Source organism: Rana temporaria, chromosome 4 (assembly GCF_905171775.1).
Source record: "Rana temporaria chromosome 4, aRanTem1.1, whole genome shotgun sequence".
Classification (NCBI taxonomy): Eukaryota; Metazoa; Chordata; class Amphibia; order Anura; family Ranidae; genus Rana; species Rana temporaria.
In genome coordinates this window covers 404,992,131-405,019,289 of record NC_053492.1, presented here as the reverse complement: position 1 = coordinate 405,019,289, position 27,159 = coordinate 404,992,131, and the positions used below count along the sequence as shown (strand labels likewise).

Below are 27,159 nucleotides of genomic sequence, written 5' to 3'. Positions count from 1 at the left end.
AGTCAGTGCCTGAACATACCATTTAAGAAACTCCCATCTACAGTCTGGTAGCCTTGTGTCTTGGGATGCTGTAATCTGCTAAATTCAATACTTTCGGTAGTGTTAGTCGCTGCCCCATCCCCCATATTCAGGCTGCCTGTCCTATGAAAGGACAATAAGAAGTTTAAGGGGCTGGGACTATGATCAACACCACCATGAAGGGCGGAACTTTGTAGATTACAGCAGCCCATGATTTGTGGCTCTGGGTGAGCGCACCCACAAGTATGTATAGGTATCCGTTGTCTGCACTGACCTAGAGCCGCTCGGTTCCTGTAGAGTACTAATAAGATAACTTATTGCATTTTTTTCTTGACTGAATACTTAACCTGCAAAGGGCATGGTCATGTGACTTCTTCTAGTTTATGGTAACACAAACGTGTACATAATCGCTACAATCCTTTCATTTACCGATACACAGGGCATGTGTTCAGATTTCATTTTACTCTCACATTTGTTCATACCTAGGTGGTATTATAACATGTAAGACCAGACTGAAGCATTTCCTCCTCAGTGTATTTCTGCATCATTTTATGAGATGAGTGAGCTGTAAAGGCCCTTTACCAGGATTGCAGCCTCAATGTTAAACCTTCACTGGTCTTGTTGAATGTAATCTCTCGGTATTAAGAACCTACAGAAGGTGGTAATGGTGTGCCAAGATCGCAGTGCAGTCACAATATTTATCCTCTTGCCAGCTCTGTACATTCCTTTTCACTTGATGTGTAATCACCAATAAATAACGCACGAGATTCAAGAATATTTCTTTATAGTTTCCAAAAAGACACTTTAGATTCAAATGGAAATGAATATAAAATCGGCAAGGTAGTTTCAAACATTCATAAAATCACACTTAAATATTTATATAACTGGAATTTAGAGACATGTTTAGGTCTTGCAATGGATATTTATCTCCTCACAGCAGTACAGGTGGAATGTAGCGGGAGGAAATTCACTACAGCAATCATTGTTTATACTTTCTCCTGAATGGATATTTATTTCAAACAGCGTAAAGCTGAACTCGAGGAATTCAGCCAAGCTGTAAAATGTGCTGGCATACTATGAGTTAAGTCCAACAAGGTGCTTGCCACCTCATGGACTTGTCTTTTTTAATTTACTTCTGACCCTTTTTATGAAGCTCAGGGTGCACTTGAGAGATGCCGTTAGCATCTCTGCCTAGTCACAGGAGCCGTTGGCATTTTGTGAATAGGTTCACATAACGCTCTTATTGGGCTGCTGGAACGGAGACTAGAATGTCCTGTGCCTGAAATATAGCAATGACTAGGCTTCTGATGCTCCATAAAAATGTCAGTTGTAAATAATAGATGAGTCCATGAGGTGGCATGCACACTTGTTACAATGCCTCGTAACCCAGAACGTTTTACAAAGTGACTGAATTCCTAGAATTTAACAGTTCGAAATTTCCCTAAAAATAAGGTCATATCTTAAGGCAAGTATTATCCCTTTCCTAATCCAGACGTTCAGTTGGCAATATAGGTGGCTTTTTCTGTATATATATGTGCATTAAAAAAAGTGACTCGGACAGTAGCTGCCATTGGCTCAGTAATGCCACCTGTGCTGCTCTGAAGCGATCAACATTGCATGAAGCGTTGTAAGACTGCATTCAAATATATTCCGATAGGAACCGTTCTCCTTCAGCATTGGACGCATGATTTCTTTGCTGTACCTAGCTTCACAGTTGAAGTGAGTGCACTTTAAGATTTAAACCATTCCAAAAATCAAGTTTCCACAATGTGTCAAATCCATCCTCCAGTGTGCATTATCTGAAACACAAAAGTGGTTAAGATTTTGATTCTCAAAAGTTATAATAGTATATTAATGGATATTTAATTTTACATTGTAGTATAAAGCGTGGAAGGTGGGAACAGAAACCAAGTGATGTTACCCCCAGTATTCCATGTACTTCTGTAACTATTATTTGGGTATTACAGCTAATGGGGAACAGTGTAAAAAAAAAAAAAAAAAATGTAGTTAGAATAATACACTTGTCCGTCTTTTCATCAGCTAGTTTTAGGCTATGTTTTCCAATTTTGCTGTCTGTAATTTAATATAAATTTTATTGGAAAACCAGTTTTTCTGGCAGGGTGGAAGGACTGTTTCTTACCAGCAAAGCAATCTGCATGAGTACTGAATTTCATTTTGAGAGCCTCATGTTGGCTTTTTGAGTTTTGTCTCGTCCTCATGTGTGCAAAGTCTCATGCACTACCACTGTGGTCTGCCATAACTGTGCGTCCTCCACATTCTTTAGACTGTAAGCATTTGAATAAGGACTCCTCTGAAATCGAATGTGCTTGTAAAAATCTTATCCTACTGTTACTTGTATTGTTCCATCTATGTATACAAGCTGTCATATAATAAAAGTATCAAAACTGATATATTTGGTAGTTCCATATAATTTAACTTTAAAAAAAACGCACACATCAAGAGCATCTGTCTTTTTTATTTGGCTTCTGTGGTAAAAGTGATAAAATTGTGAGTCTGAGGTGTAATGTACATAGTTGTGCAGGTTTAGAATAAGGCCTTTCTTCACATAAAACATAATTATTCTAATACTTTGGAACGGTCGTGATTATGAAGATTGTTTGGGCTGCTCATGTATCCCATCAGATAGCCAAGGGCCATTCAGGAGCTTTCACAGTGAACACTGGCCCTGTCAGTAAATGGTTCTAATCTGTCATGAGGAAGCAATTGCAGTCTAAGGTGAGAGCATGACGCCCATTTCCTCAAAGTATGAATCCACATTGTGAAACAGTAAGATGAGAGTGAATGGGCTTACTGCGTCAGAAACCTGTGATGTTTTGCCTAAAATTCTCATTTTAAAGCCGGAGTTCACCCATAAAAAATGTTTTACCCTTAGACTGATGCTCATTTTGTCAAGGGGAATCGGCTAGTAAATCGAAGCAGTACTTACCGTTTTAGAGAGCGTTCTTCTCCGCCGCTTCCGGGTATGGTCTTCGGGACTGGGCGTTCCTATTTTGATTGACAGTCTTCCGACAGTCGCATTCATCGCGTCATGAGAAGCCGAAAGTCGGTGCGGCTCTATACTGCGCACCAAAGTTCACCTACTTTCGGAAAATCCTGACGCGATGGGTGCGACCGTCGGAAGCCTGTCAATCAAAATAGGAACGCCCAGTCCCGCAGCGGCGGAGAAGATGCATCTCTAAAATGGTAAGTACAGCTTCGATTTAAAAAAAAGAAACTAGCCGATTCCCCTAGACAAAATGAGCAGGAATCTAAGATTAAAAAAATGTTACTTCCGGGTGAACCTCCACTTTAAAGGAAATAAAAATGTTGGTTATGAAATAATCAGCGCATGCAACTTGTGTGATAGTAGGCCTCAGCAGGAAAGCGCTCCATTTCACAGCCAAGCACGCAATAGTTGAATGGAAGGAAGAATGTTGATGGTTGTTATGGACAGGTTCTCCTTCAAACACATTCATGTATTATCCTAAAAATGTCAGACTACTTGTAGCAGCATAGCCCAGCCAATTGTGTCTTAATAGGAATGACACATCCAGAAGTACTTTTATTTCTAGGCCCCTGCTGACCTCTCCACCACACCTGTGTTGGCTGATACAGCACAGATAGATCCTGCTTCTGCGAGCTGAAATGTCCAAGTGCTTCTGTATTCGCAAAAAAGTTTTATCTTGTAGCTTGCTGATCTTTGGCTGTATTCATTTTCAACTGGTAATCCTGCAAATAACATTTCTTGTGATGACTATACACATTCACAGAATCTATAGAGGGAATCTTGGCTGCCACAAAGGCTGGACTTCAAATGTATATCTGCATTACATGGAGTGGAGAATAAGTTGTTTACAAGGGAGGGCAGATGAGGTTGTTTTCAGTTCATCTCACAGGGAGGCAAGAGCTGCATTTGTGGACAAAATCCTCCATCTATTTAAATTGGCTGCTTTGCTCACGTTTCATGCAGGAAAAGGGTTCTGCACAATTTTTAAACCGCAGCCAGAGGGAAATCATATAGTGCTTTTGCATCATGTAATTTTCTGCAACCAAAAACACACTGTGGTTTCAAATTTGTGGGCAGTGCCATTAAAGAGGAAGAAACCCCCCAATGGGTGTTACTTCCTCTGTTTCACTGCAAAGGAAAAGCATAATGGGCTACTATGCATTGCATAGTAGCCCATTATGTGACACCTGCAGGAAAAGCCCGCAATGTCCCCATCTTCCTCGCTAGTAGCAAGTGGCCATTTTTCACCCCTCTTCCTTCCGGGGCCGTGAACTCCGGCTCTGTGACTGGCGTGACGTCGCACATGCGCGTGAGAGCTACCTTTAACGGCATGACCCGAGATAGAAACGACAGTGTGCCCTTTCTAACTCTGGCGCATACGCAGGAGAAATCGCCCTACAGCAATTTGCAAATATCTCCTAGACCGTGCAGATCTGGGAAATATTTCAACCACCTAAGGTAATCTTTAATCTAGGCTTACCTGTAGGTTAAAGTGGTTGTAAAGGGTTTACAACAATTTTAAGAATGAATTGCAGCCCCATGTGTTTGCAATGTACATGCTAACCCCCACAATTGTGAATCTAACGGAAAGAAGGGTGCTGCATTTCTGGCAAGAGCAAGTTGTTTTCTGTACTTGATAAAAAAAAAAATTGGTTCAAAGTAATAAAGCTACCCCCATCCCGTGATTGGTAAGGTGCAGTAGCTGACATTTTTGCTCTTGAATATAATATAATACAGTAACATGCCAGTCTTGGACATTCATGAACCAACCATCACCTGATCAAGAACTCTTGGCTGCCTTAGTGAAGCAGAGTGTAGTGTCCTTTTAAAGTGGAGGAAGCATTGCCTTCACAGACAGAGTTGGTCTTTTAATGCCCATCTTACATATCTGGCTGTATACCCATCAGCCCTTACCTGCAGCAACACTTCCTTTCTTCTCTGGATCATCATCACCCCCCCCCCCCCCCCCAAAGTCTTCTGCCACCGTTCCTCCAACATCACCTGCCCTTATGAATACTGGTATCAGTAATCCCATCAAAAGGTATGTTCTGGGCTTTGAAGCAGGAAAATAAATTACAGATCCAAGATATGGACCATTTATAAGTGGGATGGAACACCACAATCTGCAATGTCAAGTACCTGGGTTTTGTTCTCACCCCAGGCTAGGGGGTTAGGCAGCGCCAAGGATCGGTAGTTTTTTTAAGGACATGGATAACTGACTGCAGACTAAAAGGTTAACATACCTAGACACACTGAAGGTCACTGTTATAAAAATGTTTAGTTGGCTAAAGGGAGCCATTTCTAGAGTTTAGATACTCCAAACTGGTTGGACAGAATCTCCCTGTAGGTAGTAGAGAGTTCGCTGTTTAGAAGTCACAGGGAAAAAAAATACATCACCTGAAATAGGCATTTTATTTGTGAATGTAAACAATGTTTATGGCTAAAGTTTTAAAATCAAAGTTTTTTTTACTTACTTTGGGGAAGGGTTACATCTCTTGTTTTGGTGCTGCCTCTGTCACCCCACTGGGGCAATGTCCCCTCCCTTCCTTACCAAAACACATTTTTATTACAGTGATGAAGGTTTAGAACTTTGATAAGGTTTTTATTGCTGCCCATGTTTTCCTTGTCCTAATGATATCATTTCTTATGTGGGTGCTACAAAGATCTGAAGTGAGGGTAAATCACCAATGGGGAAAACAAATAGGAAAGTCTTTTTTATTTTTTTTTGCCTGGAGTTGGCCTTAAAGCGGAGTTACACCCAAATGTTTCACACCTCACCATGCAGTACTAATGTGCATCCTTAAAATAAATTTACAATTTTAAATTTTTTCTGTTTACTTATCCGATTTAAGCCTATATCTAAATTTCACTTCCTCCACTAGGGAGCAGTGGACATAATTTCTGGTTTTGAATTGGCTCCTGGGAGATTTTCGTCAGCTTGGCACAGCACGGTTCAAGTAACATTTAACATTGGGGTCTGTGGAAATTCTTGGTCGGCTTGGTATTGCAAGCTGACCAAGATCACACTGTACATGCGTGAGTTCGGCAGGTGCATGCTGGGTAGCCAGCATGCAGGGAATCAAGGAAGGAGGACGCTGGCTTCAGATGCCCACACTGTGCAGGAACTTCAAAGTAAGAAAACAATGCTGCACATATCGAAAACTGGGCATAGTTTACAGCATACCTTTATTACATTGCAATGAGGTAGGAGTATTTTTTTTTTTTTTTATCTTAAAATTCACATTTCGTCCAGCACTCCACTTTAATGATTTGGGTAAATACTCGGGGTTAACCGTGCTCAGGACCTTTGGTCAGTGTAAAACAAATATATATATATATATATCTATATATATATATATATATATATATATATATATATCAAAGTTCCATTAGGAGATCCATGATAGGAAGAAAATTCTCAATGAGGCTTCTCCATAAACTTAAAGCACATTTACTAACCACTTGACACATCTCTCCTATATGCAAACATTATCCTTTGACTCTAGGGCAGGGATATGCAATTAGCGGACCTCCAGCTGTTGCAAAACTACAATTCCCATCATGCCTCTGGGTGTCATACAGAGTCTTGCTATGCCTCATGGGACTTGTAGTTCTGAAACAGCTGGAGGTTCACTAATTGCATATCCCTGCTCTAAGGCATAAAATAACAGTTGCTGCAATTTTTTGTCACACAGTATTTGTGCAGCAGTTTTTAAATAAAAAAAAAATTAATAAAATAAAAATGTATCCCAATTTTTTTGTATAATGTAAATAGCTACCTAACATGGCACCAAACTGAAGTACATTTTAAATTTTTTTTCAGGTTACAGAGGAGGTCTCGTGCTAGAAATATTGCTCTCGTTCTAACGAACGCATTACTACCTTACATGTGTGGTTTGAATGCAGTCCACATCTGCGTGCAAACGCAAGAGGAGGGGGGGGATTTAAATGTTTTGGTTTATTTTTACACTTTCCTTTTCATTTTTTGATCACTTTGCAAATGCATTATCACAGCAACCCCGGACAGCTTGCAGTAGTTTCCTTTTGGGTTCCTCCTAGTGACCTGTCCATCCCATCACTTCCGGTGTGCTCGCTTGCCGAGCCGGCTCATTCAGCTGGATGCTGCAAACTTTCTTTTGCGGTATGGTTAAAATACATCAATGCCGTACACCTCCAGTAAAGAATGCCTGCTCAACCGATCTTCCATCTCTGCCACAACAGTTGGTGATGGTACCTCTCACACATTATTGTCTGTACGACATATTTTATGGCTTAATAAATTTGCTTTGAGTTTATGGAGAAGCTGTGCTGAGTGTTTTGTTCCCATCATGGATCTCACAATGGAACTTTGATTTTTCACGGCCCAAGGGTCCCAAGCGCTGTTAAAATTTAGTATTTATCTGTCCAGTGACTTCTCCAAGTACTCCTCACAGCAGCTAGGACAGTTCAGTGTTTCCCTTGCACCTGTGCCATCATTGACCTAGCCCTTGGAACTGTTTAGGTTTCTGTTTAATTATTTAGTTGCATTTTTCTTTTTATTATTATGCAGTGCAAGAAATAGCATATATCAAAACATATTAATATTTGCTCCACCGTGGACTAAACATCTCCCACGTGTTTATGGTAAGCCCTGTGCTGTGAATGGGTACATGTAGTGCAACTCAGGTTTCCACACTGTAGTGTCATGTCAGATGACATTCCTTTCTTGCGGTCTTTCTTACCTAACTGGACTCCATCTCCAGGGAAACCGCTTGTTTCGGGTTACTGTTCCTCCCCAAGCCTTTATCTGTGATGGTATCCATAGCTTCAAGAACAGAGGCATACAGGCGTTCAGTGTGTCTTTCAAGCTTTCCAGATTGTTTGGAAATTAATGCCAGGGTGTCCTTCAACACTAATGAGAGGTTACAGAAAAGATCACTGTAGCATCTCCAGGAAGCAGGTGAAGACTCCACTCACTCTTCATGTTTGACAGTAAACATTCACAAACCGAGGCCCTGACCAACAAGTCATATCTGCTAAGCATTAAGACCCCTTTCACACTGAAAACAGGCCACATTGGCAGTAAAGCGCCACTAGGGCAAACTTCCAGCTCAGATCCCTGTGACAATAGCACTGCAGAAAAATAAGACATGTACAATGGGGGAGAGTTACTAAAACTGGTTTCCCCCCCGTGTTACTGGGCCCACAGAGTAGAACTATAGGTAAAACATCCCCCCCCCATTTTCAATAAAGTAATGCCTAGTACACACAATGAAAACAATTTGGACGAAAATAACTGCATTCACAGTGACACGACTTTTCATCTAAATGTTTCTGAAGGCACACAAATGATTTTCATGTGGTATTCATACAAAAGAATTTGAGAAACAAGACTACACACAAGTGGAAATGAAAGAACGAACCAGAAGAAGAAAGGGGCAACTAAGTATTGTGTAAAACAAAAAAAATAAAAATGTTGCATATGCTTTGACCTTGTTTTTAGAATGGCAAGCAGAAGGATCACACATACATTACGATACTTGCGACTCCTTGCTGGTACGTAGCACTGGATTGTGCGAGAATTTTTATAAGGATAGTAGCACTCCCGTATTTGATATAGGACTAGCATGCACAAAAAAACCTGAACAATCATTCTTATTTTCTCCTTGTGTGGATTAGGCTTAACCAATGTGCTCAGTGGACCATTTCCCCTCTATCACTTTTCTGGGGACAACTCAAAAATTTGGGACCCTCTTACTTTCAATGATAAAAAAAGATAAACAGGACAAATAGAGGGCAAATCTCCCTAATGGGTGCACAGACAGTTATAAAAACTTAATAGGTGTTTTAATTCCTCTCCACTCTATCCAAAACTAAAACTTTAGTTGTACTTTAACCACTTAAGACCCGGACCAATATGCAGGTTAAGGACCTTGCTCCTTTTTGCGATTCGGCACTGCGTCGCTTTAACTGACAATTGTGCGGTCATGCGACGTGGCTCCCAAACAAAATTGGCGTCCTTTTTTTGCCACAAATAGAGCTTTCCTTTGGTGGTAATTGATCACCTCTGCGGTTTTTATTTTTTGCGCTATAAACAAAAATAGAGCGACAATTTTGAAAAAAAAAAATTCAATATTTTTTACTTTTTGCTATAATAAATATCCCCAAAAAAAAAGATATAAAAATTTTATTTTTTCCTCAGTTTAGGCCGATATGTATTCTTCTACCTATTTTTGGTAAATCGCAATAAGCGTTTAACGATTGGTTTGCGCAAAATTTATAGTGTTTACAAAATAGGGGATAGTTTTATGGCATTTTTTATTAAAAATTTTCTTTTTTTTTTTTTACTACTAATGGCGGCGATCAGCGATTTTTTTTTCATGACTGCGACATTATGGCAGACACATCGGACAATTTTGACACATTTTTGGGACCATTGTCACTTTCACAGCAAAAAGTGCTATAAAAATACATTGATTACTGTGAAAATGACAATTGCAGTTTAGGAGTTAACCCCTACAGTGCCCCCTAGTGGTTAAGTGTGAACTCATATGTGTTTCTAACTGTAGGGGGGCGGGGCTGGACGTGTGATGTCATTGATCGTCTTTTCCTATATCGGGGAACAGACGTTCAATGACACTGCCACTGTGAAGAACGGGGAAGGTGTGTTTACACACAGCTCTCCCCGTTCTTCAGCTCCTGTGACTGATCGCGGGACACCTGCGGCGATTGGGTCCCGCGGTCACGGAGCTTTGGACCGGGTCGCGTGCGACCCACGGCTGGGCTCTTAAAGGCGACGTACATGTACGTGCCTGTGCCCAGCCGTGCCATTCTGCCAGCGTTAAGTGGTTAAAGGGTCACTAAAAAAAAAAATTTGGTTTAAAATAACAAAGATGTTGACTTACCTCCACTGTGCAGTTTGTTTTCCACAGAGTGGCCCCGATCCACGTCTTCTGGGGTCCCTCGGCGGCTGTGTCTGGTCCTCCCCGCACAAACTACACACATTCATGTGAGAGAGCTCGCATTGTGTGTAGTCCTTGCGGGTGCGCTCCCGTGATGCTATGGCCGCTCACTGTATCACTCGGCCTCGGCGTGCCGCGTCACTGGATGCGATTGACAGCAGCGCCAGCCAATGGCTGCGCTGCTTTCAATCCATCGGCTCTAGCCAATCAGCGGCCAGGCTGAGCGGCAAAGAGGATCTCGGGACCGAGCGTGGGACTTTCGAGGGGTCAGGCAAGTATAATGGGGGGGGGGGGGGGGGGTCGGTATACTCTGAAGAATGCATTAAGGTGAAAAAACTTTTTCCTTTAAACTCTTGCTACAACTTTGTGAATAAGCCCCCATTGTTTTAGCAGAATCCAAACAAGTCTTACCAGAGGAATTAACTGCCATACATTTGGCCAGGGATTCTCCTTCCTTCATAACTGAATTAGCCAGTATTCTCTGCTCCGCAACATCCTTCTTCAATTTCTACAATGGAAGGTGAACTTTGTATAAACTTTATGCATACACCAACAGGGAAACCTTGCAAATCTGCATATCTTCCAGCTGATATGAATGACCTGTATGCTGAGCCCTCAGTTTTTAAACACTGTTATAGGCAGGAACAAAGCCAGATGCCAGCATATTCAGAAGAAGTCTGTAAGGGCAGCCTCTATGTTTTACCCACCTACCTACCGCATGTATTCACAGTTCTCACAAGTGATGCCCAATCTGTTGTGCGGTTTTGCTTTATAAAAGGGTCTATATTATGGCCAACCTCACTGGCCATTTTAGTAAAGTCTTCTAGTGCTGCAGATATTAGATTAAATCCTACCAATAACATGCTTTCTGTCCCTTCATGTCTACACTCATTTCCCCACTGTATCTATGAAGACAAACAGTTATCACACAGGCAGGACTTCAAACATATCTGCATTTGTTCCTCTCTATTACATGGTGGATAGATGGGACTAGCCGTTTAACCTCTTGGGGGCAGCTGCACACAAGTATGTGGCCTCTCAGAGGACGGGCCTTGGTGCGGAGCGGCTGCATATCTGAGTGCAAAATAGGTATGCTGGAGCAGTTCCCAGCAACTAACGGAAAGCTCCCAATTGCTACTTGTGATCGAGAGCCATCTGATCATGTAAACGCAGTGACAGCCAATCACGGCAGTCATTTGACCATAAACCCCGGCCCCGCCTCCCAGCATTCTAAACCCCTTAAAGGGCCGGCAGTATTTAGTTAAAGAAATCTAACCCCTGAAACAGTGAATGCAAGCAGTTTATCTCTCCGTAACATTTGTTTTCAACATGTCCGACAGATATAAATAAAAGACAAAAAAAATAAAAAACTTACCAAGTAAAGACTAAGCGATAGCTGTATGCTCTCCATACTGGGCTTTGGGGCGGTCCAGTTGTTTGTTACTTCGGCAACACTGTACAGCCATTGTATTAACTTGTCCAACTCAAGACAGAATTTCTAGACCAAGTGCAAAAGGTCAGAATGATTATACAGCCGGTAAGAATATACAAGCTCATGAAAGTACCAGGTCTTCTGGCCTAGTAATATTGCTATCAATTACATGTATGGTCAGGCAACCACTGAAGCAATCCATGTGTGCATATATATATATAGTCACTAAAAGCAACATGCAATGTATTTATAGGTATACTACTGCCAGATTCACCAGGTGAAAAATAAAAATGCAGCCACCACATCTTAAACCCTAGTACACGCTTTTTTCGTTCAACCAAGTGGGTTGAGCAAAAAAAAAAAAATTAAGTGCTCGGAAGGAGTACTATGATGTTAGTACAGTGATCTCCCCCGCTGAACTAATGTGTTCTGAAGGGAAGTGAGCCAGAACACACCGGTCAGTGCCGTTGGCTGAGAGCACAGATCAAATGCTGATCGGCAGACCTTTTTCAGTCATGCCCCTTCAACAGAAGCCGGCTGTTCGGACCGTCCAATGTCACCCAATATATGGCTTGTGTGTACACCCCTTAAGGAGTGGTATGAGGCAGTATGTTACATTTTTGTTCTTAGGTTTGAATACACCAACATGTTTAGTACCTGTGTGTTAAAGGAGAACTAGTGGCAGTACTTGTTCTCACAATAACCGTACTGCGGGTTCACGACATACATGTGCAAGAAGTCATGCATGCTTCTGGTTGGCATAATGATGCTTCACCATGCATACCGCTTGTGGTAGAATATACCCACTCTTATGACGGATTCCTTTATAAGGAGGCACTTAGAATATAGAGATTTACCCCATGAGCTGAACATGTGTTCTTGTACATAAAGCCAGCATTCCTTACTGGGAGCCGACTGTCTTACATGGTTGAATGCTTGAGATTAGGGCTGTAACTAACGATTATTTTCATAATCGATTAGTTGGCCGATTATTGTTTCGATTAAATCGGATAACAGCCTTAAAAAAAAAAAAAAAAAAAAAGAGAAGGAGGCCAATTTGTTGTTGGGCAGATTACAAAACACAAATTGCCGCAAAAACACATTACATGCTTTTCTGCAGCTTCTCCATTGAAGTATATTGAACCATAAAAAACAAAATGGCACCGTTTTGCATTAAAAAGTCCTTGCCCTTTCCAAATACGCAGCAGCTGAAAAAAAAAAATCATGGATGTGAACGTGTCCCATAGGAAACCATGTAAATGAACTGTAGTGTGTTTCTGCAAAAAGCACCAAAAACAGAGGCGTGAACCCAGGCCTGAGATGTTTAGTAACATAATGGGGTTAAAAAAACAAAAAGAAGTACAAAAAGAGCAAATAATCGCTACTGTAAGGGGTTGATTTTTTTACTGTGGGACAGTGAAAGTAATATTTACAGTAGCAATTTGCTTCTTTGTACTATAAAGGGCTAATTTTAGTTTTTTTAACCCCATTATGTTACTGGCCGATTAATCGATTATGAAAATTGTAAATCGATAAATGTCATAATCGATTAATCGATTAGTTGTTTCAGCCCTACTTGAGATGAAAATAAAGGCGATGTGTGCCATTAACCTATAGACACGGGTATGTCAAGGACTGCACAAAGACAGGCGGCAGCAAATACAACTAAGATAAACTATAAAGAGTGAAAATCTGTGATAACAGTGGTAGTGGGATTGACAGGGTTTAATTTAATTAATTTTATTAATATATTTTTCCCCAATTTTTGACTCTGACTTCTACAGAGAAAAAAAGAAAAGGAGGATGGATAAGCACACAAAGTAATGTACCTGAATTTTTTGGACGAGGGATTTATTTTCTTGTATATTTGGCATCGATGGACATCTAATCAGTTCTACAAGCGATGAATCACCACCATCAAGCATGTCCCTTAGAGAGGAAAACGTTTTCATATCAGAGTCATTGTGTTTTTGGCAGGTTGACAATTGACATACAAAGCTTATGTCCTTGAAGTCATCACTTGTGGTAGTTCTGCTCTTCAATGAATCCAATAATTCTTGGTCTACATCAATACCAGAAAAATTCAATGTCCGTTTACTAGCATTGTTCTGATCACAATTTGTGCTTCCGGCCTGACCTACTCCTAATGAAAGGTCCTTCAAATTGGTAGCCAGAGCATCCAACTCTTTCAGGGAAGGTGGTAAGGAAAGATACTCCTCATCACTATCCAGATCCCTCTGTAATGGCAATACACTTGTGCTTGCCAGAAACTGACCTGGCTTTTGTACCCTCTCTCTCGTTGACCTGTCTGTTGTCAACAGTTTATCAAACACATTATATTTGGGGAGACAAAAAGACTCTGTGGACTCTTTGGCAAGGTCTAATTTGCTGGTATAAGGCGAAAGGTCCCCATAGGATGTTAAATGAGAAGACTCAGAGGGGTTTCGTAAACTGTGACGATAACCAGTTCTTCTACATAAAGGTGTTGAAAAGGCATTTGGTGATTTTAGACCATTTGTATGTGAAGAACTACTAATCTTTAGTTTATGATCTTCGCGATATGAAGAGCCAAAAGAGTCGAACTTACTCTCACATGAGAGATTATAGCTACCAATATCTACGCCAGAATCTTGCAAAAACTCATCTGTTACTGCTTCTTCATTACCCTTATTCAAAAAACACTTTGAATTCAATGGATATGTATAATCTAGCAAGTCTTGGTACTCTTTATTTGGGTTCCAGTTGGGAGAATCCCGATCAGGACGAGGTGGAGGAGTGTTTGGAATTGCACAAGTCCAATACTGTTCTTGCAAGGTTTGTGGCTTTTGTGAATGTTTTTTAAAACCAGCACTCTGATTAAAATGAGAACTTAAAGAATTGAAAGCACCCTTCGCCTGAGCTGATGAAATGTCACAATAAGACCACGAAGAGTCGTCAAAAGTCCTCAGTTGATCCTGCTCAAGGTCATCATTTTCATCTGAAGTTTTAGTTGTAGGTTCTCCTCTTAAAGAATAATGTCCTGTATTGTATAATGGCCGATAACTGCCCCTGTGTGACAGAAAGTCTTTATCGGCAGAGGAATCCATTTCCCGAAAGCTTTGGGGCCAGAGCTACCAACCATAGTATGGGGATTTCCTGTCTCCTTCCCTAGAGAAAAAAAGAAAAAAAAAGGAGGATGCAACAGTTAATAGAAACACCATCTCTATTGAAAGAGGATCATGATTTAGCCAGAGTGAGGACAACTGGCCAACTTTGAATCAATTACCTAAAGCTACTGTAGCAGTGACCAATGTTCTAGCACTGGTCACATGACCATATCATGGGGCGAGGCGGCAGCAGTCTATAGTAGTAGTTATCTTTTACATGTTTAATTTATATATATATATATATAATCTTTGAACTTCCTACCCTGCATGCAGATATTCTGAACTGATTTTTAATTAATGCCAATCGAAAGGTTACAGAAACATCTGAATTTATTTTGATTATAATAATAATTCAAGGTGTAATTAGAACCTTCTTTATAGGTAATCACAGCATTTTTCCAGAGACGGTGAACATTCCTCACAGTGACTACATAGGTATGTATGCATCTTAAAAACAAGGATTCTGGCACCCCCCCAATACATACCCGAGCCCAATCTCTATCCAGATATGTGTCAAGGCTTTAGCCATTGGCTTCAGCTGCTCTCAGTTATGAGGGAGTGGGGGGGCAAGCCCCAATTTGTATGTCTATTGAAACACAGAACAGGGCTCAAGAGCAAACACGCACAAGTGCTCCCATAGTAAGCAGCTTGCTACGGGGGTGGGGGTGCAGCCAGGAGCCCCGATGGAGAACTCCAGAAGAGGAGGATCATCAGGGCTGCTCTATACAAATGGAGCAGGTCAGTAAAACATTTTACTTTTTTATTATAACAAACACAAGCTTTACAATCACACACTCCCATGCACACTGAAGCTGATATACTGCAGTTTATTGGTGTTTTGGCTTTTTTTTTTTGTTCAAGCCCATAAACTGAACTCTATGTTAGCCTATGTGCCCATGCACATCTGAACGTTTTTTAGTGTTAATGAGCTTTGGAGTTTATTGGCTTTTTTCTGAACGACCGAAATTTGCGCTCAAAGTGCAGTTTATTGGCGGGAAAAATGCTAAAAACGCAAAACGCTCAAAAACGCTGGCGCCAGGGTTTTTTTTAGCATTTTTTTTTTCAATGAAAAAAAAAGTAAAAAAAGCTACATTGAAAAACGCTAAAGCAATTGCAAAAACGCTGAAAGGCTCCCTGCAAAGCTACTAGTGTTTTCTTATATTTTTTTTAGCTTCAGTGTGCATGGAGCCTAAGGCCCCTTTCACACTGGGGCGGGAGGCGCGGTGGCGCTATACCGTCGGATTTGCAGCAGGATTCGGCCGCTAGCAGAGGCCCATTGCGGGCGGTATTGCTGTGGTTTCCCATTGTTTTAAATGGGAAGGAGCGGTGAAGGAGCGGTATACACGCCGCTTCTCTCACCGCTCCAAAGATGCTGCTGACAGGAGATTTTTTTCTCTCCCGCCAGCGCATCGCCTCAGTGTGAAAGCCCTCGGGCTTTCACATTGAGTATGCAGTGCAGGAGCTTTTCAGGCGGTATAGCAGCGCTATTTTTTGTACCGCCTGAAAAACTCCTCAGTGTGAAAGGGGTCTAAGGGAACCTGTTGCTCTGCCCATCATTAGCAATGTATGTACTTTACACAAGTGCTCTTGCCTGCAAAGCTGAGATCTAAATATGACAAAATCAGAACATTCAGTTAACTGTTCATGCGAATAACGGAGATCAGCATCATTGTGTGTTGTGACAATGTGTGCTACAACATATGTGCCAGCCTGGTGTGTTGTGCAGTGTGTTTCGTGCCATTCATTGTAACAGGCTCCCCCAATGCATTGTACAGCAGAGCCCATCAAACATACTGCGCTTCGCGGTTAATAAAAAAAAAAGTAATGCACATTTTTCTGCATTGTCAGCCCTTTGAGTATTAACACATGTTGTTGCATGTGCATTAATGCACCACCGTGCTCAAGCCTTTACGTGCGAATGGGCTCTCAGTTTAAAATAGATTTTTAAATAAATACATTCTAGGTGCATGAAAACTAGAAGGTTTAGTAATGTCTTACAGTGTTTTTTTCAGGGCTGTGGAGTCGGTAGATAAATGTTCCGACTCCTCAGTTTTATGTACTTCCGACTCCGACTCCTCTGTATTAATATGCGAATGTATTTTATACATTCCTTGAGGGAAAGAAACGCAACCTACCACAGGACTACTGACTGGGAAGCCAACAGTCTACTGTATTGCACAGTTTAAGCAAAAGACAAACACAATGAAAACAAAGTTTTATTAATTTTTTTGTATTAATCAATCAAGTGACTGGATAGTAGCAGCAGGCATAAACAACAGGATCTTTACCAGTTCAAAAATACAAACCACATTATTTGGTTGTTTTAGAACAAAAACAAAGCTTATCTATAATGAACCAAAAACAAAATCTGTAAAACCTAGAAATGGTTTAGTGAGACACTTGTATAAGTGAAGGGAATGGAGGGCCAATAGTTCAAGACTGAAGCTGTAAACCATTGGAAAAACTGCTGTCATTTAGCTAAGGCTATAAAAACTTGTAAACTCTGATTGTTAGCTTAAACTTTAAACATGACTATGGGATTCTCCTAGGAAAATCATGTTTTAGAATAAATGCCCCTTCCTGGATCCTCCCACTGCCCTATCTTCAGCAGCAGATAAGCACACAAAGGAGAAAGCAGCAGCCCAACTACCTCTCTAAGATTATTTTCAGCCCTAAAAATAATAAAGTCTGACTTAAAGGGTCACTAAAGGAATTTTTTTTTTTTGCTAAATAGCTTCCTTTACCTTACTGCAGTCCTGGTTTCATGTCCTCATTGTTCGTTTTTGCTTTCATGTTGCTGTAAATCCTCTCTGTTCTGGACACTTCCTGGTTGCCTGTTTACTGATAACCACAGTACTGGGAGATTTCTCACGGTGGTCACTAATCAAGGAGCTGTGTGTAAAACGAAACTGGATTGGTGCTGAGGAGTTTTAGACAAAGTATCACTGCTCTCTATTGGCTGACTGCCCTCTAGTGGCTCTCTGTACATCAGAGAACCAGCAAACAACAGCAAAAACGAAACTACACTGCAGGCACATTATATGATTGTTTTTTTATCTATTTTTAATCATTTTTAAAAGGAATCAGTTAACTATTATGTCTCTATGTCCTGTAAACAGTCATTTCAGCTAAAAAAATGTTTTCCTTTAGTGACCCTTTAAGAGCCTCTATGAAAGAGGATCTGGCAGAGGCAATTCTCTTCCTTAGAACTCTACATTGAATTGATTTGCATTTGCTAAGCCTATAACTACATTTCAAGATTAATATAAACCATTTCTAGGTTTTACAGATTTTGTTTTTGGTTCATTATAGATAAGCTTTGTTTTTGTTCTAAAACAACCAAATAATGTGGTTTGTATTTTTGAACTGGTAAAGATCCTGTTGTTTATGCCTGCTGCTACTATCCAGCCACTTGATTGATTAATAAAAAAAAAATTAATAAAAAAAAAAACGTTGTTTTCATTGTGTTTGTCTTTTGCTTAAACTGTGCAATACAGTAGACTGTTGGCTTCCCAGCCAGTAGTCCTGTGGTAGGTTGCGTTTCTTTCCCTCAAGGAATGTATAAAATACATTTGCATATTAATACAGAGGAGTCGGAAGTACGTAAAACTGAGGAGTCGGAGTCGGAACATTTATCTACCGACTCCACAGCCCTGTTGCGAACACAGACAGACATCAAATGCGATTCCCGCCGCATTGATGTGCCGATCACATGCAATGTCTGTGTAATGCGAATTCAGCCACAGTTGTATAGCTGAACTCACATTGGATTCACATGAAAAAAGGTGCAGGAACCTTTCTTTCCTCCGCATCGGATTGCATGTGATCCGATCCTGTCCCAATTCACATTCTGCACTGCAAACTGATCTGGGGGTGTCATTAACTTTGTATTGACACCCGCAGCTATTCGCAGAGGCCAGTGTGAACTGCCGGCGAGGGAGACACAAAACTGGAATTGCGCTGGTTCCCGCATCGCACCAGTGTGAGCCCAGGCTTAAAGAAAATTATGGCCACAGCTTTTACAGCCATCCAGCCCACTACTCCAGTTAGCACTGGTGTGGCAGAGTGAAGAGCAATAGCTGCCAGTCACCACTCTCTGCTCAGAGCAGACGGAGAACTCAGTGATCAGCAGTCATGCGATTGCTCAATTCTCTGGCTTAGAGTTGGATGGGGACAGCTGCAGCATAAAAACCGATGCTGCAGTATCTGGTGAGCATCTGTATTTTCACTTCTTCTTTAAAACAAAAGTTCAGGTGGAGTATACAGAATACGGAAAAAGAATTGAAATCCCAATTTTATATTCTTGTATCAGTCAATAGCAAAATGCACTCTTTACACTGGGTGGCCTGGGATTTCCAGGGTAATAATTCCTGTGTATGGTGAATATAAGAATGAAACTACGTTGGGTTAATGAAGTAAAATACCCAGCTAATGAGAAACTTAATTCCTGTCATTGGGTTATTTGTGTCCTTGTCAGACAAGTTCTAACATGTAAGGACAGAAGACCACATCAGCAAGCTGTATGATCACTTAGCAATACTCTGCAGGATGATACTAAACCATCAAACATACACCAACACATGGAACATTGGGTAATAAAATTGTGCAATAAATCACAGGTCAGCTATTAATAGGATTTTAAAGTCACATTGCTTTGGGGGGGGGGGGGGGGGGGTTTGTTCTTTTTTTATACATATCAATAGGACTTTATTATTCCAACTTTTTATGGTTGCCATAAAAACGGATTTGTGGGGCCCCACATTTTTTTGAATAATCTAACCTGCCAAAAGAAGCTCCCACACCTTTTCGGGCAGCAAGCTTCACACATTTTCTAGATAGGTTTGGGGTGCCATTAACAATTAATGGGGATGCATGTTTTCCATGCATTCCCAGAACGCATTGGTGTGAATGGGACCTTAAAGTTAAACTACAGGCAAATATTAAAAACATAATTACTATATATATTCATCATAAAATCATGACGTTTTTTTCTAGCATTTCTTAATGAATGCTTCTCAATAATCACCCCCTAAAATCCTATGCATAGTAGTAAACTGCAAAAAGTGGGGAGAAACAAACTGGGCCAACCATGGATCTACTGCTTTACACTGTGCTTGTCAACCCAACACTGAACATGCATACAGGAGTGGAGGGAAAAGAGATGACCCAATCAGTATGCTGCTGCTCCCTTATTTGTCCAATCCCAACTGGGAAAGGTGAGGGGGCCAAGGCAGAAGAACGTCAGCACACGTTTATTTATTTTTCTAAAGTCACCGTTGGATGGGTGAGTAGCATGATGTATTGGTGTGCGAGTGTGAAGAACAGTATGAATATGAGTGTTCTTACGTGTGTATCACTCTCCCTACCTTTTAGATTGGAAGCTCCCACGAGCAGGCCACCCCCAACCCCATGTCTTGAACTGTATTAGCTCCCTTTATTTTTGTGAAATGCTGGGCAAACTGTAGGCACTGTATAATAAAGATAATTATGGTAGGGCATAGAGATCCTGTAGAACCCAGATTGTGTCTGTTCCTAATTATACCTCTCTTGCCGCAATTGTGTAGTAAACAACAAGTGTTTTGGTGTGACGCATGTCTGCAGTATTGGTAGGAGTTGTTTTCTGTACTGCCAGAATAGAAAAACATGCAACCCAATAAGGATTCCTCCCCAAAATCTTTTGTCTAAAGAAATACATTGGGACCCGAGACAAAAAAAAAAAAAAAAAAAGCTGCAGATTTGGTGTCATGTCATCAGGACAGATTTCAGTTTTTTAGTGAGACATCCAAGACCTGCTCTTGCACTGACCATAGATGGTGTGATAGTGGGCACTGCCTATGATCATCATGTCATTTCTGTACAAGTGTAGTAATGAGCCCTTCAGATAGGAGGTACTTTCACTCTGGGATATACTGTATCATGCTGGAAAAGCACTATATTGGGAAGAATCTAAAGTATTACAAACTATTTTTATTGTAGGGCGAGGACCATGGTGGGTCCTGACACTTGTGAAAGGTCAAGCAAACATCTCCCACCCATTGTTTTCAGGGTAAGCACATATCTCCTGTCCATTGTTTTCAGGGAGCTTTCTGCCTGTATGTGGATTGATTTGGTTGCACAGCAAATACAGAATTTTAGTGCAAATCTCTGAAGTGTTTAAAGCTGGTAATTCACTAATCTAAATTCGGCTGTTCCCCCGCTGAACCAGCCAAATTTCAATCCATGTAATTGTATGGGAACTTTGGTCGAGCAGAAGTCAATTAAAAGAACCTCAATATCATTGAGTCACTCTGGGGAGATCTCAAACGTGAAGTTGATGCAAAACAGCCCAAGAATTTACAGGAAATGGAGGCTTTTTGCCAAGAGGAATGGGCAGCTTTACCATCCGAAAAGATAAAGATACTCATCCACAAAAAGACTTCAAGCTGTCATTGATGTTAAAAGGGGACAATACACAGTATTAGGAACTGGGGTATGTAAACTTTTGATCAGGGTCATTTGGATAGTTTGTGTTGTCACTATGATTTAAAAAGAGTAAACACAGTTGATTGATAACAAATGGCTTCAGCCAAACACTAAACCATGAGGGAAAGAAACGTTTTTGTGTTATTCATATTCTCTGAAAAATCAGCCAAGAAATCATAAATTCTGCCAGGGTATGTAAACTTATGAGCATGTGCGTTATATATCACACATACATACACACACACACAATGAATATTTCTTCAGACTATTGTGCTCACATGTACACACCACAGCCTGTACACATACTTGGTCACATAGCTATGGATTAAATGACAGTGGCAGCAGATTCATATTAGACATGTGCAATTTAGACATATTTGTTAATTCAAAATGTTAAAGCGGTTCTCCACCCTAAAGTGAACTCCCGCTGATCGGAACCCTCCCCCCCTCCGGTGTCACATTTGACACCTTTCAGGGGGAGGGGGGGTGCAGATACCTGTCTAAAGACATTCACGGGCAAAAGACGGGCATTGCGTCACATCCCGTCGCCCCTCCCCCCCCGTTGTGTGCTGGGAACACTCGGCTCCCAGCACACAGCGGGAGCCAATCAGCGGGCGCGACACGCGCATGCGCCGTAGGGAACCGTGCAGTGAAGCCGCAGCGCTTCACTTCCTGGTTCCCTCAGTGTGGATGCGGACGGCGCTGGACTCCAGGACAGGTAAGTGTCCTAATATTAAAAGTCAGCAGCTGCAGTATTTGTAGCTGCTGGCTTTTAATATTTTTTTGGGCGGAACATCCGCTTTAAACCTTTCATACAAGGCTGTGTTCTCAACAGTGTATTTCATTTACATTTGCCTGTTACAACAGACCTACAGCCAGGAAAAGGATTGATGTATGTGTACATTTGTTTGTTTTCTTCCACATACAAATCAATGTCAGCACAGAAGCAGCTCCAAACATCTCAGCTGTAATCCAGTCATGCCTATGTACACAAAGATTTTGGGTTACACTGCCCATCCCAATGCCTTACAACATCATGGCATGCTCCTAATGAGATGACGGATGGTGTCCTGGGGTATTTCCTCCTAGATCTGGACCAGAGCATCACTGAGCTCCTGAATAGACTGAGGTGCAACCTGACAGCATCGGATGGACCGAAACATAATGTCCCAGAAGGGTTTTATTGGATTTAGGTCAGGCAAGCATGGGGGCCATTCAATGGTATCAATTCTTTTATTTTCCAGGAACTGGCTGCATGCTCTCGCCACATGAGGCCGGGCATTGTCTTGCACCAGGAGGAACTCAGGACCCACTGCCCCAGCGTATTGTCTGACAATGGGTCCAAGGATTTCATCCCGATACCTAATGGCAGTCAGGGTGCCATTGTCTAGTATGTAGAGGTCTGTACGTCCTCCCCAGACCATCATCCGTGACCCACCACCAAAACGGCCATGCTGAACAATATTACAGGCAGAAGAACGTTCTCCATGGCTTCTCCAGACCCTTTGTGCTCAGGGTGAACCTGCTCGAGGTCATTTTGTAGGGCCCTGGCAGTGCTCATCCTGTTCCTCCTTGTACAAAGGAGCAGATACTGGTCCTGCTGATGGGTTAAGGACCTTCTACAGCTCTGCCCAGCTCTCCTCTATTCTCAAGACTGTCAGGAGTAGGGGGATGAGCTCCAGCGTGTTCGAATCGTACACGTGCAGAGCCCGGCAGGAAGTCAGCACGGCGCTGCGCTAACCACAGCCAGGGAGACATTGTCCCGATGCTCGGCTGCAGAGATCAGGAAATGTCTCCCTGGCTGTGATTAGCGCCGCGTGCACATGTACGATGCGAACACACCGGAGCTCATCCCTAGTCAGGAGACACAGCAAATCGGTCAGTGGCACATACTAATGTGCCTTCCTAAAGGAGTTGGACTGCCTGTGTAACCTCTATAGCAGGGATATGCAATTAGCGGACCTCCTGCTGTTGCAAAACTACAAGTCCCATCATGCCTCAGCGTGTCATGCTTGTGGCTGTTAATCTTGCTATGCCTCATGGGACTTGTAGTTCTGCAGTAGCTGGAGGTCCGCTAATTGCATATCCCTGCTCTATAGGGTCCAGGCATCACCTCATGCTACCAGTAGCACTGCGTTTAGGGCACTATTAAAAAATAATGGCACTGTAAATGTGCCCCGCATTTTGCCACAATTCAAATTGCCTAGGTGTGAGTGGAGCCTAAATGTGAACCCAGGCTACAGGCCGGCTCACAGCAAGACGCACACAATTGTAAGAAAACCTTTTTGCACACGGCACGTTTTTGACAGCGCGCGGGGTACCCAACGTAAAAAATAAAACATACGGCGGTAGCGAATTAAAAAACATGCCAATTCAAACCACAATAACTGTGCGATTAAACCTGTGTGTTTCTAAATACATTTGGGGTGTCACTGACAATCAATGGTATCCGTGTGCATCCAAAGCGGGCATCGTGTTCCCCGTGCGATGAACGCACATTTCCTGCAACACAAGTGGTGTGAACAGACCCATACACAGATTGTCCAATCAGGGTGTATAGTGTACAGAGAGGTGTATATGGAGCCAGTCAGTGTATTATATCCCATAGACACTGTAATGACGGCCAACCTGTGTTTTCTATCATTAGAAATGTCTCTCACCATAAACATTCATAGACAGCACATATCAGAGACAGGAGGACCCCCACTAATGCACACCAGGGACGGGAGGACCCCACTAACAGGAGAACCCCACTAACGCACACCAGGGACGGGAGGACCCCCACTAACAGGAGAACCCCACTAACGCACAACAGGGACAGGAGAACCCCACTAACGCACAACAGGGATGGGAGGACCCCACTAACAGGAGAACCCCACTAACGCACACCAGGGACGGGAGGATCCCCACTAACAGGGGAACCCCACTAACGCACACCAGGGACGGGAGGACCCCCACTAACGCACACCAGGGACGGGAGGATCCCCACTAACGCACACCAGGGACGGGAGGATCCCCACTAACAGGGGAACCCCACTAACGCACACCAGGGACGGGAGGACCCCCACTAACGCACACCAGGGACGGGAGGATCCCCACTAACGCACACCAGGGACGGGAGGATCCCCACTAACGCACACCAGGGACGGGAGGACCCCCACTAACGCACACCAGGGACGGGAGGACCCCCACTAACAGGGGAACCCCACTAACACACACCAGGGACGGGAGGACCCCCACTAACAGGAGAACCCCACTAACACACACCAGGGACGGGAGGACCCCCACTAACAGGAGAACCCCACTAACGCACACCAGGGACGGGAGGACCCCACTAACGCACACCAGGGACGGGAGGACCCCACTAACGCACACCAGGGACGGGAGGACCCCCACTAACAGGGGAACCCCACTAACACACACCAGGGACGGGAGGACCCCCACTAACAGGGGAACCCCACTAACACACACCAGGGACGGGAGGACCCCCACTAACAGGGGAACCCCACTAACGCACACCAGGGACGGGAGGACCCCCACTAACAGGGGAACCCCACTAACACACACCAGGGACGGGAGGACCCCCACTAACAGGGGAACCCCACTAACGCACACCAGGGACGGGAGGACCCCACTAATGCACAACAGGGATGGGAGGACCCCACTAACAGGAGAACCCCACTAACGCACACCAGGGACGGGAGGATCCCCACTAACAGGGGAACCCCACTAACGCACACCAGGGACGGGAGGACCCCCACTAACGCACACCAGGGACGGGAGGATCCCCACTAACGCACACCAGGGACGGGAGGATCCCCACTAACGCACACCAGGGACGGGAGGATCCCCACTAACGCACACCAGGGACGGGAGGATCCCCACTAACGCACACCAAGGACGGGAGGACCCCCACTAACAGGGGAACCCCACTAACACACACCAGGGACGGGAGGACCCCCACTAACAGGAGAACCCCACTAACGCACACCAGGGACGGGAGGACCCCCACTAACGCACACCAGGGACGGGAGGACCCCCACTAACGCACACCAGGGACGGGAGGATCCCCACTAACGCACACCAGGGACGGGAGGATCCCCACTAACGCACACCAGGGACGGGAGGACCCCCACTAACGCACACCAGGGACGGGAGGACCCCCACTAACAGGAGAACCCCACTAACACACACCAGGGACGGGAGGACCCCCACTAACAGGAGAACCCCACTAACGCACACCAGGGACGGGAGGACCCCACTAACGCACACCAGGGACGGGAGGACCCCCACTAACGCACACCAGGGACGGGAGGACCCCCACTAACGCACACCAGGGACGGGAGGACCCCCACTAACAGGGGAACCCCACTAACACACACCAGGGACGGGAGGACCCCCACTAACAGGGGAACCCCACTAACGCACACCAGGGACGGGAGGACCCCACTAATGCACAACAGGGATGGGAGGACCCCACTAACAGGAGAACCCCACTAACGCACACCAGGGACGGGAGGATCCCCACTAACAGGGGAACCCCACTAACGCACACCAGGGACGGGAGGACCCCCACTAACGCACACCAGGGACGGGAGGATCCCCACTAACGCACACCAGGGACGGGAGGATCCCCACTAACGCACACCAGGGACGGGAGGATCCCCACTAACGCACACCAGGGACGGGAGGATCCCCACTAACGCACACCAAGGACGGGAGGACCCCCACTAACAGGGGAACCCCACTAACACACACCAGGGACGGGAGGAACCCCACTAACGCACACCAGGGACGGGAGGACCCCCACTAACGCACACCAGGGACGGGAGGACCCCACTAACGCACACCAGGGACGGGAGGACCCCACTAACGCACACCAGGGACGGGAGGACCCCCACTAACAGGGGAACCCCACTAACACACACCAGGGACGGGAGGACCCCCACTAACAGGAGAACCCCACTAACGCACACCAGGGACGGGAGGACCCCCACTAACGCACACCAGGGACGGGAGGACCCCACTAACGCACACCAGGGACGGGAGGACCCCACTAACGCACACCAGGGACGGGAGGACCCCCACTAACAGGGGAACCCCACTAACACACACCAGGGACGGGAGGACCCCCACTAACAGGGGAACCCCACTAACGCACACCAGGGACGGGAGGACCCCCCACTAACGCACACCAGGGACGGGAGGACCCCCCACTAACGCACACCAGGGACATGAGGAGGACCCCTCTAACCCACACTAGTGACAGGAGGACCGCAGGTCGCGCTTACCTCACACACCTCCTTCTCCCGCCTCAGGCCGGTGATAGTGTGCGGAGATCAGAGCTCACATACATGACAACAAACACCTCTTCCTGCGTCCCCTCCGTGACATTCTGCCCGGACACGCCCTCTATTGACGAGCCTGGCCAATCACAAGATGGCGCCTCAGTCTCCACAACCATTCCTTCTTGGCTAAGCAAAGGGTGTGACTTTCTTAGATGCGGCTCACCAATCATAATATGGCATGCAGATATTAGGGCGTCACTCATACACAACCACATACAGGCTGAACGTTCATTTATTTCTGTCCTATATCGTTCATTTGTCACCTGTATTGCGCCCCCTGCTGGTGACATACTGCAATCCTCATGGTGACAGGCAGCCCACTCGCTCCTCTATCCCTGTCATCAAGTACTTCCTGAGCCTTTTCCTGAGGACTACATCTCCCAGGAGACATCGCGGTCCGGGAGAACAGGAAGTGGGCGCCTCTCCCAGGACTGCTTTCTTTATTGATGCAGCTAGACTTTTAGTTGTGTTGGCTCTTCTAGGCTATAGGGTTGCCACCTTTTCTGTAAGCCAAACCCAAACACTTAAAGTGGAGTTCCATCCCAGGGGAGAAAATACAAATAAAAGTCAGCAGCTACAAATACTGCAGCTGCTGACTTTTAATATAAGGACACTTACCTGACCTGTCCAGGGCACCCAAAGCTGACCCATCCATGGGCTTCAGGTGCCGGTGTCTTGTCAAGCTGGTTCCCCTATCAATATGGTTCCGGCTCGACTGCGCGGTGCATGCGCAGTAGGCGGCCACGGAAGTCTCTGAGCTTCAACAGCTGATTGTCAGGTGTAGACGCGCTCGCTCCCGACTCAT

At 44.1% G+C, this 27,159-nt stretch overlaps 1 protein-coding gene across 2 annotated transcripts; it reads right to left on the bottom strand.

Moving 5' to 3' along the window:
- Positions 1–785: 785 nt before the first annotated feature.
- Positions 786–26,479, bottom strand: CEP68 (centrosomal protein 68). 2 transcript variants are annotated; one of them, XM_040351246.1, is made up of 6 exons: positions 26,307–26,479; positions 13,228–14,545; positions 11,342–11,464; positions 10,378–10,474; positions 7,747–7,916; positions 786–1,817 (listed from the first exon to the last, which is right to left on the bottom strand). In XM_040351246.1, exons 2-5 carry the CDS (start codon positions 14,482–14,484, stop codon positions 7,747–7,749), a joined length of 1,647 nt encoding a protein of 548 aa, XP_040207180.1. In that variant the 5' UTR covers positions 14,485–14,545; positions 26,307–26,479; the 3' UTR covers positions 786–1,817. The 2 variants fall into 2 exon arrangements, with proteins under 2 accessions (XP_040207180.1, XP_040207179.1); XM_040351245.1 differs by having other exon boundaries at positions 26,298–26,478.
- Positions 26,480–27,159: the final 680 nt, after the last annotated feature.

Bases quoted from the DNA above. Each gene is read 5' to 3' on its own strand.
- CEP68 (XM_040351246.1), bottom strand. From the start codon at position 14,484: ATGGATTCCTCTGCCGATAAAGACTTTCTGTCACACAGGGGCAGTTAT. The intron at 11,465-13,227 runs GTACATTACTTT...CACTTGGTCTAG, and splicing joins CCCTCGTCCAAAAAATTCAG to AAATTCTGTCTTGAGTTGGA. The intron at 10,475-11,341 runs GTAAGTTTTTTA...CTTCCATTGTAG, and splicing joins TATCGCTTAGTCTTTACTTG to AAATTGAAGAAGGATGTTGC.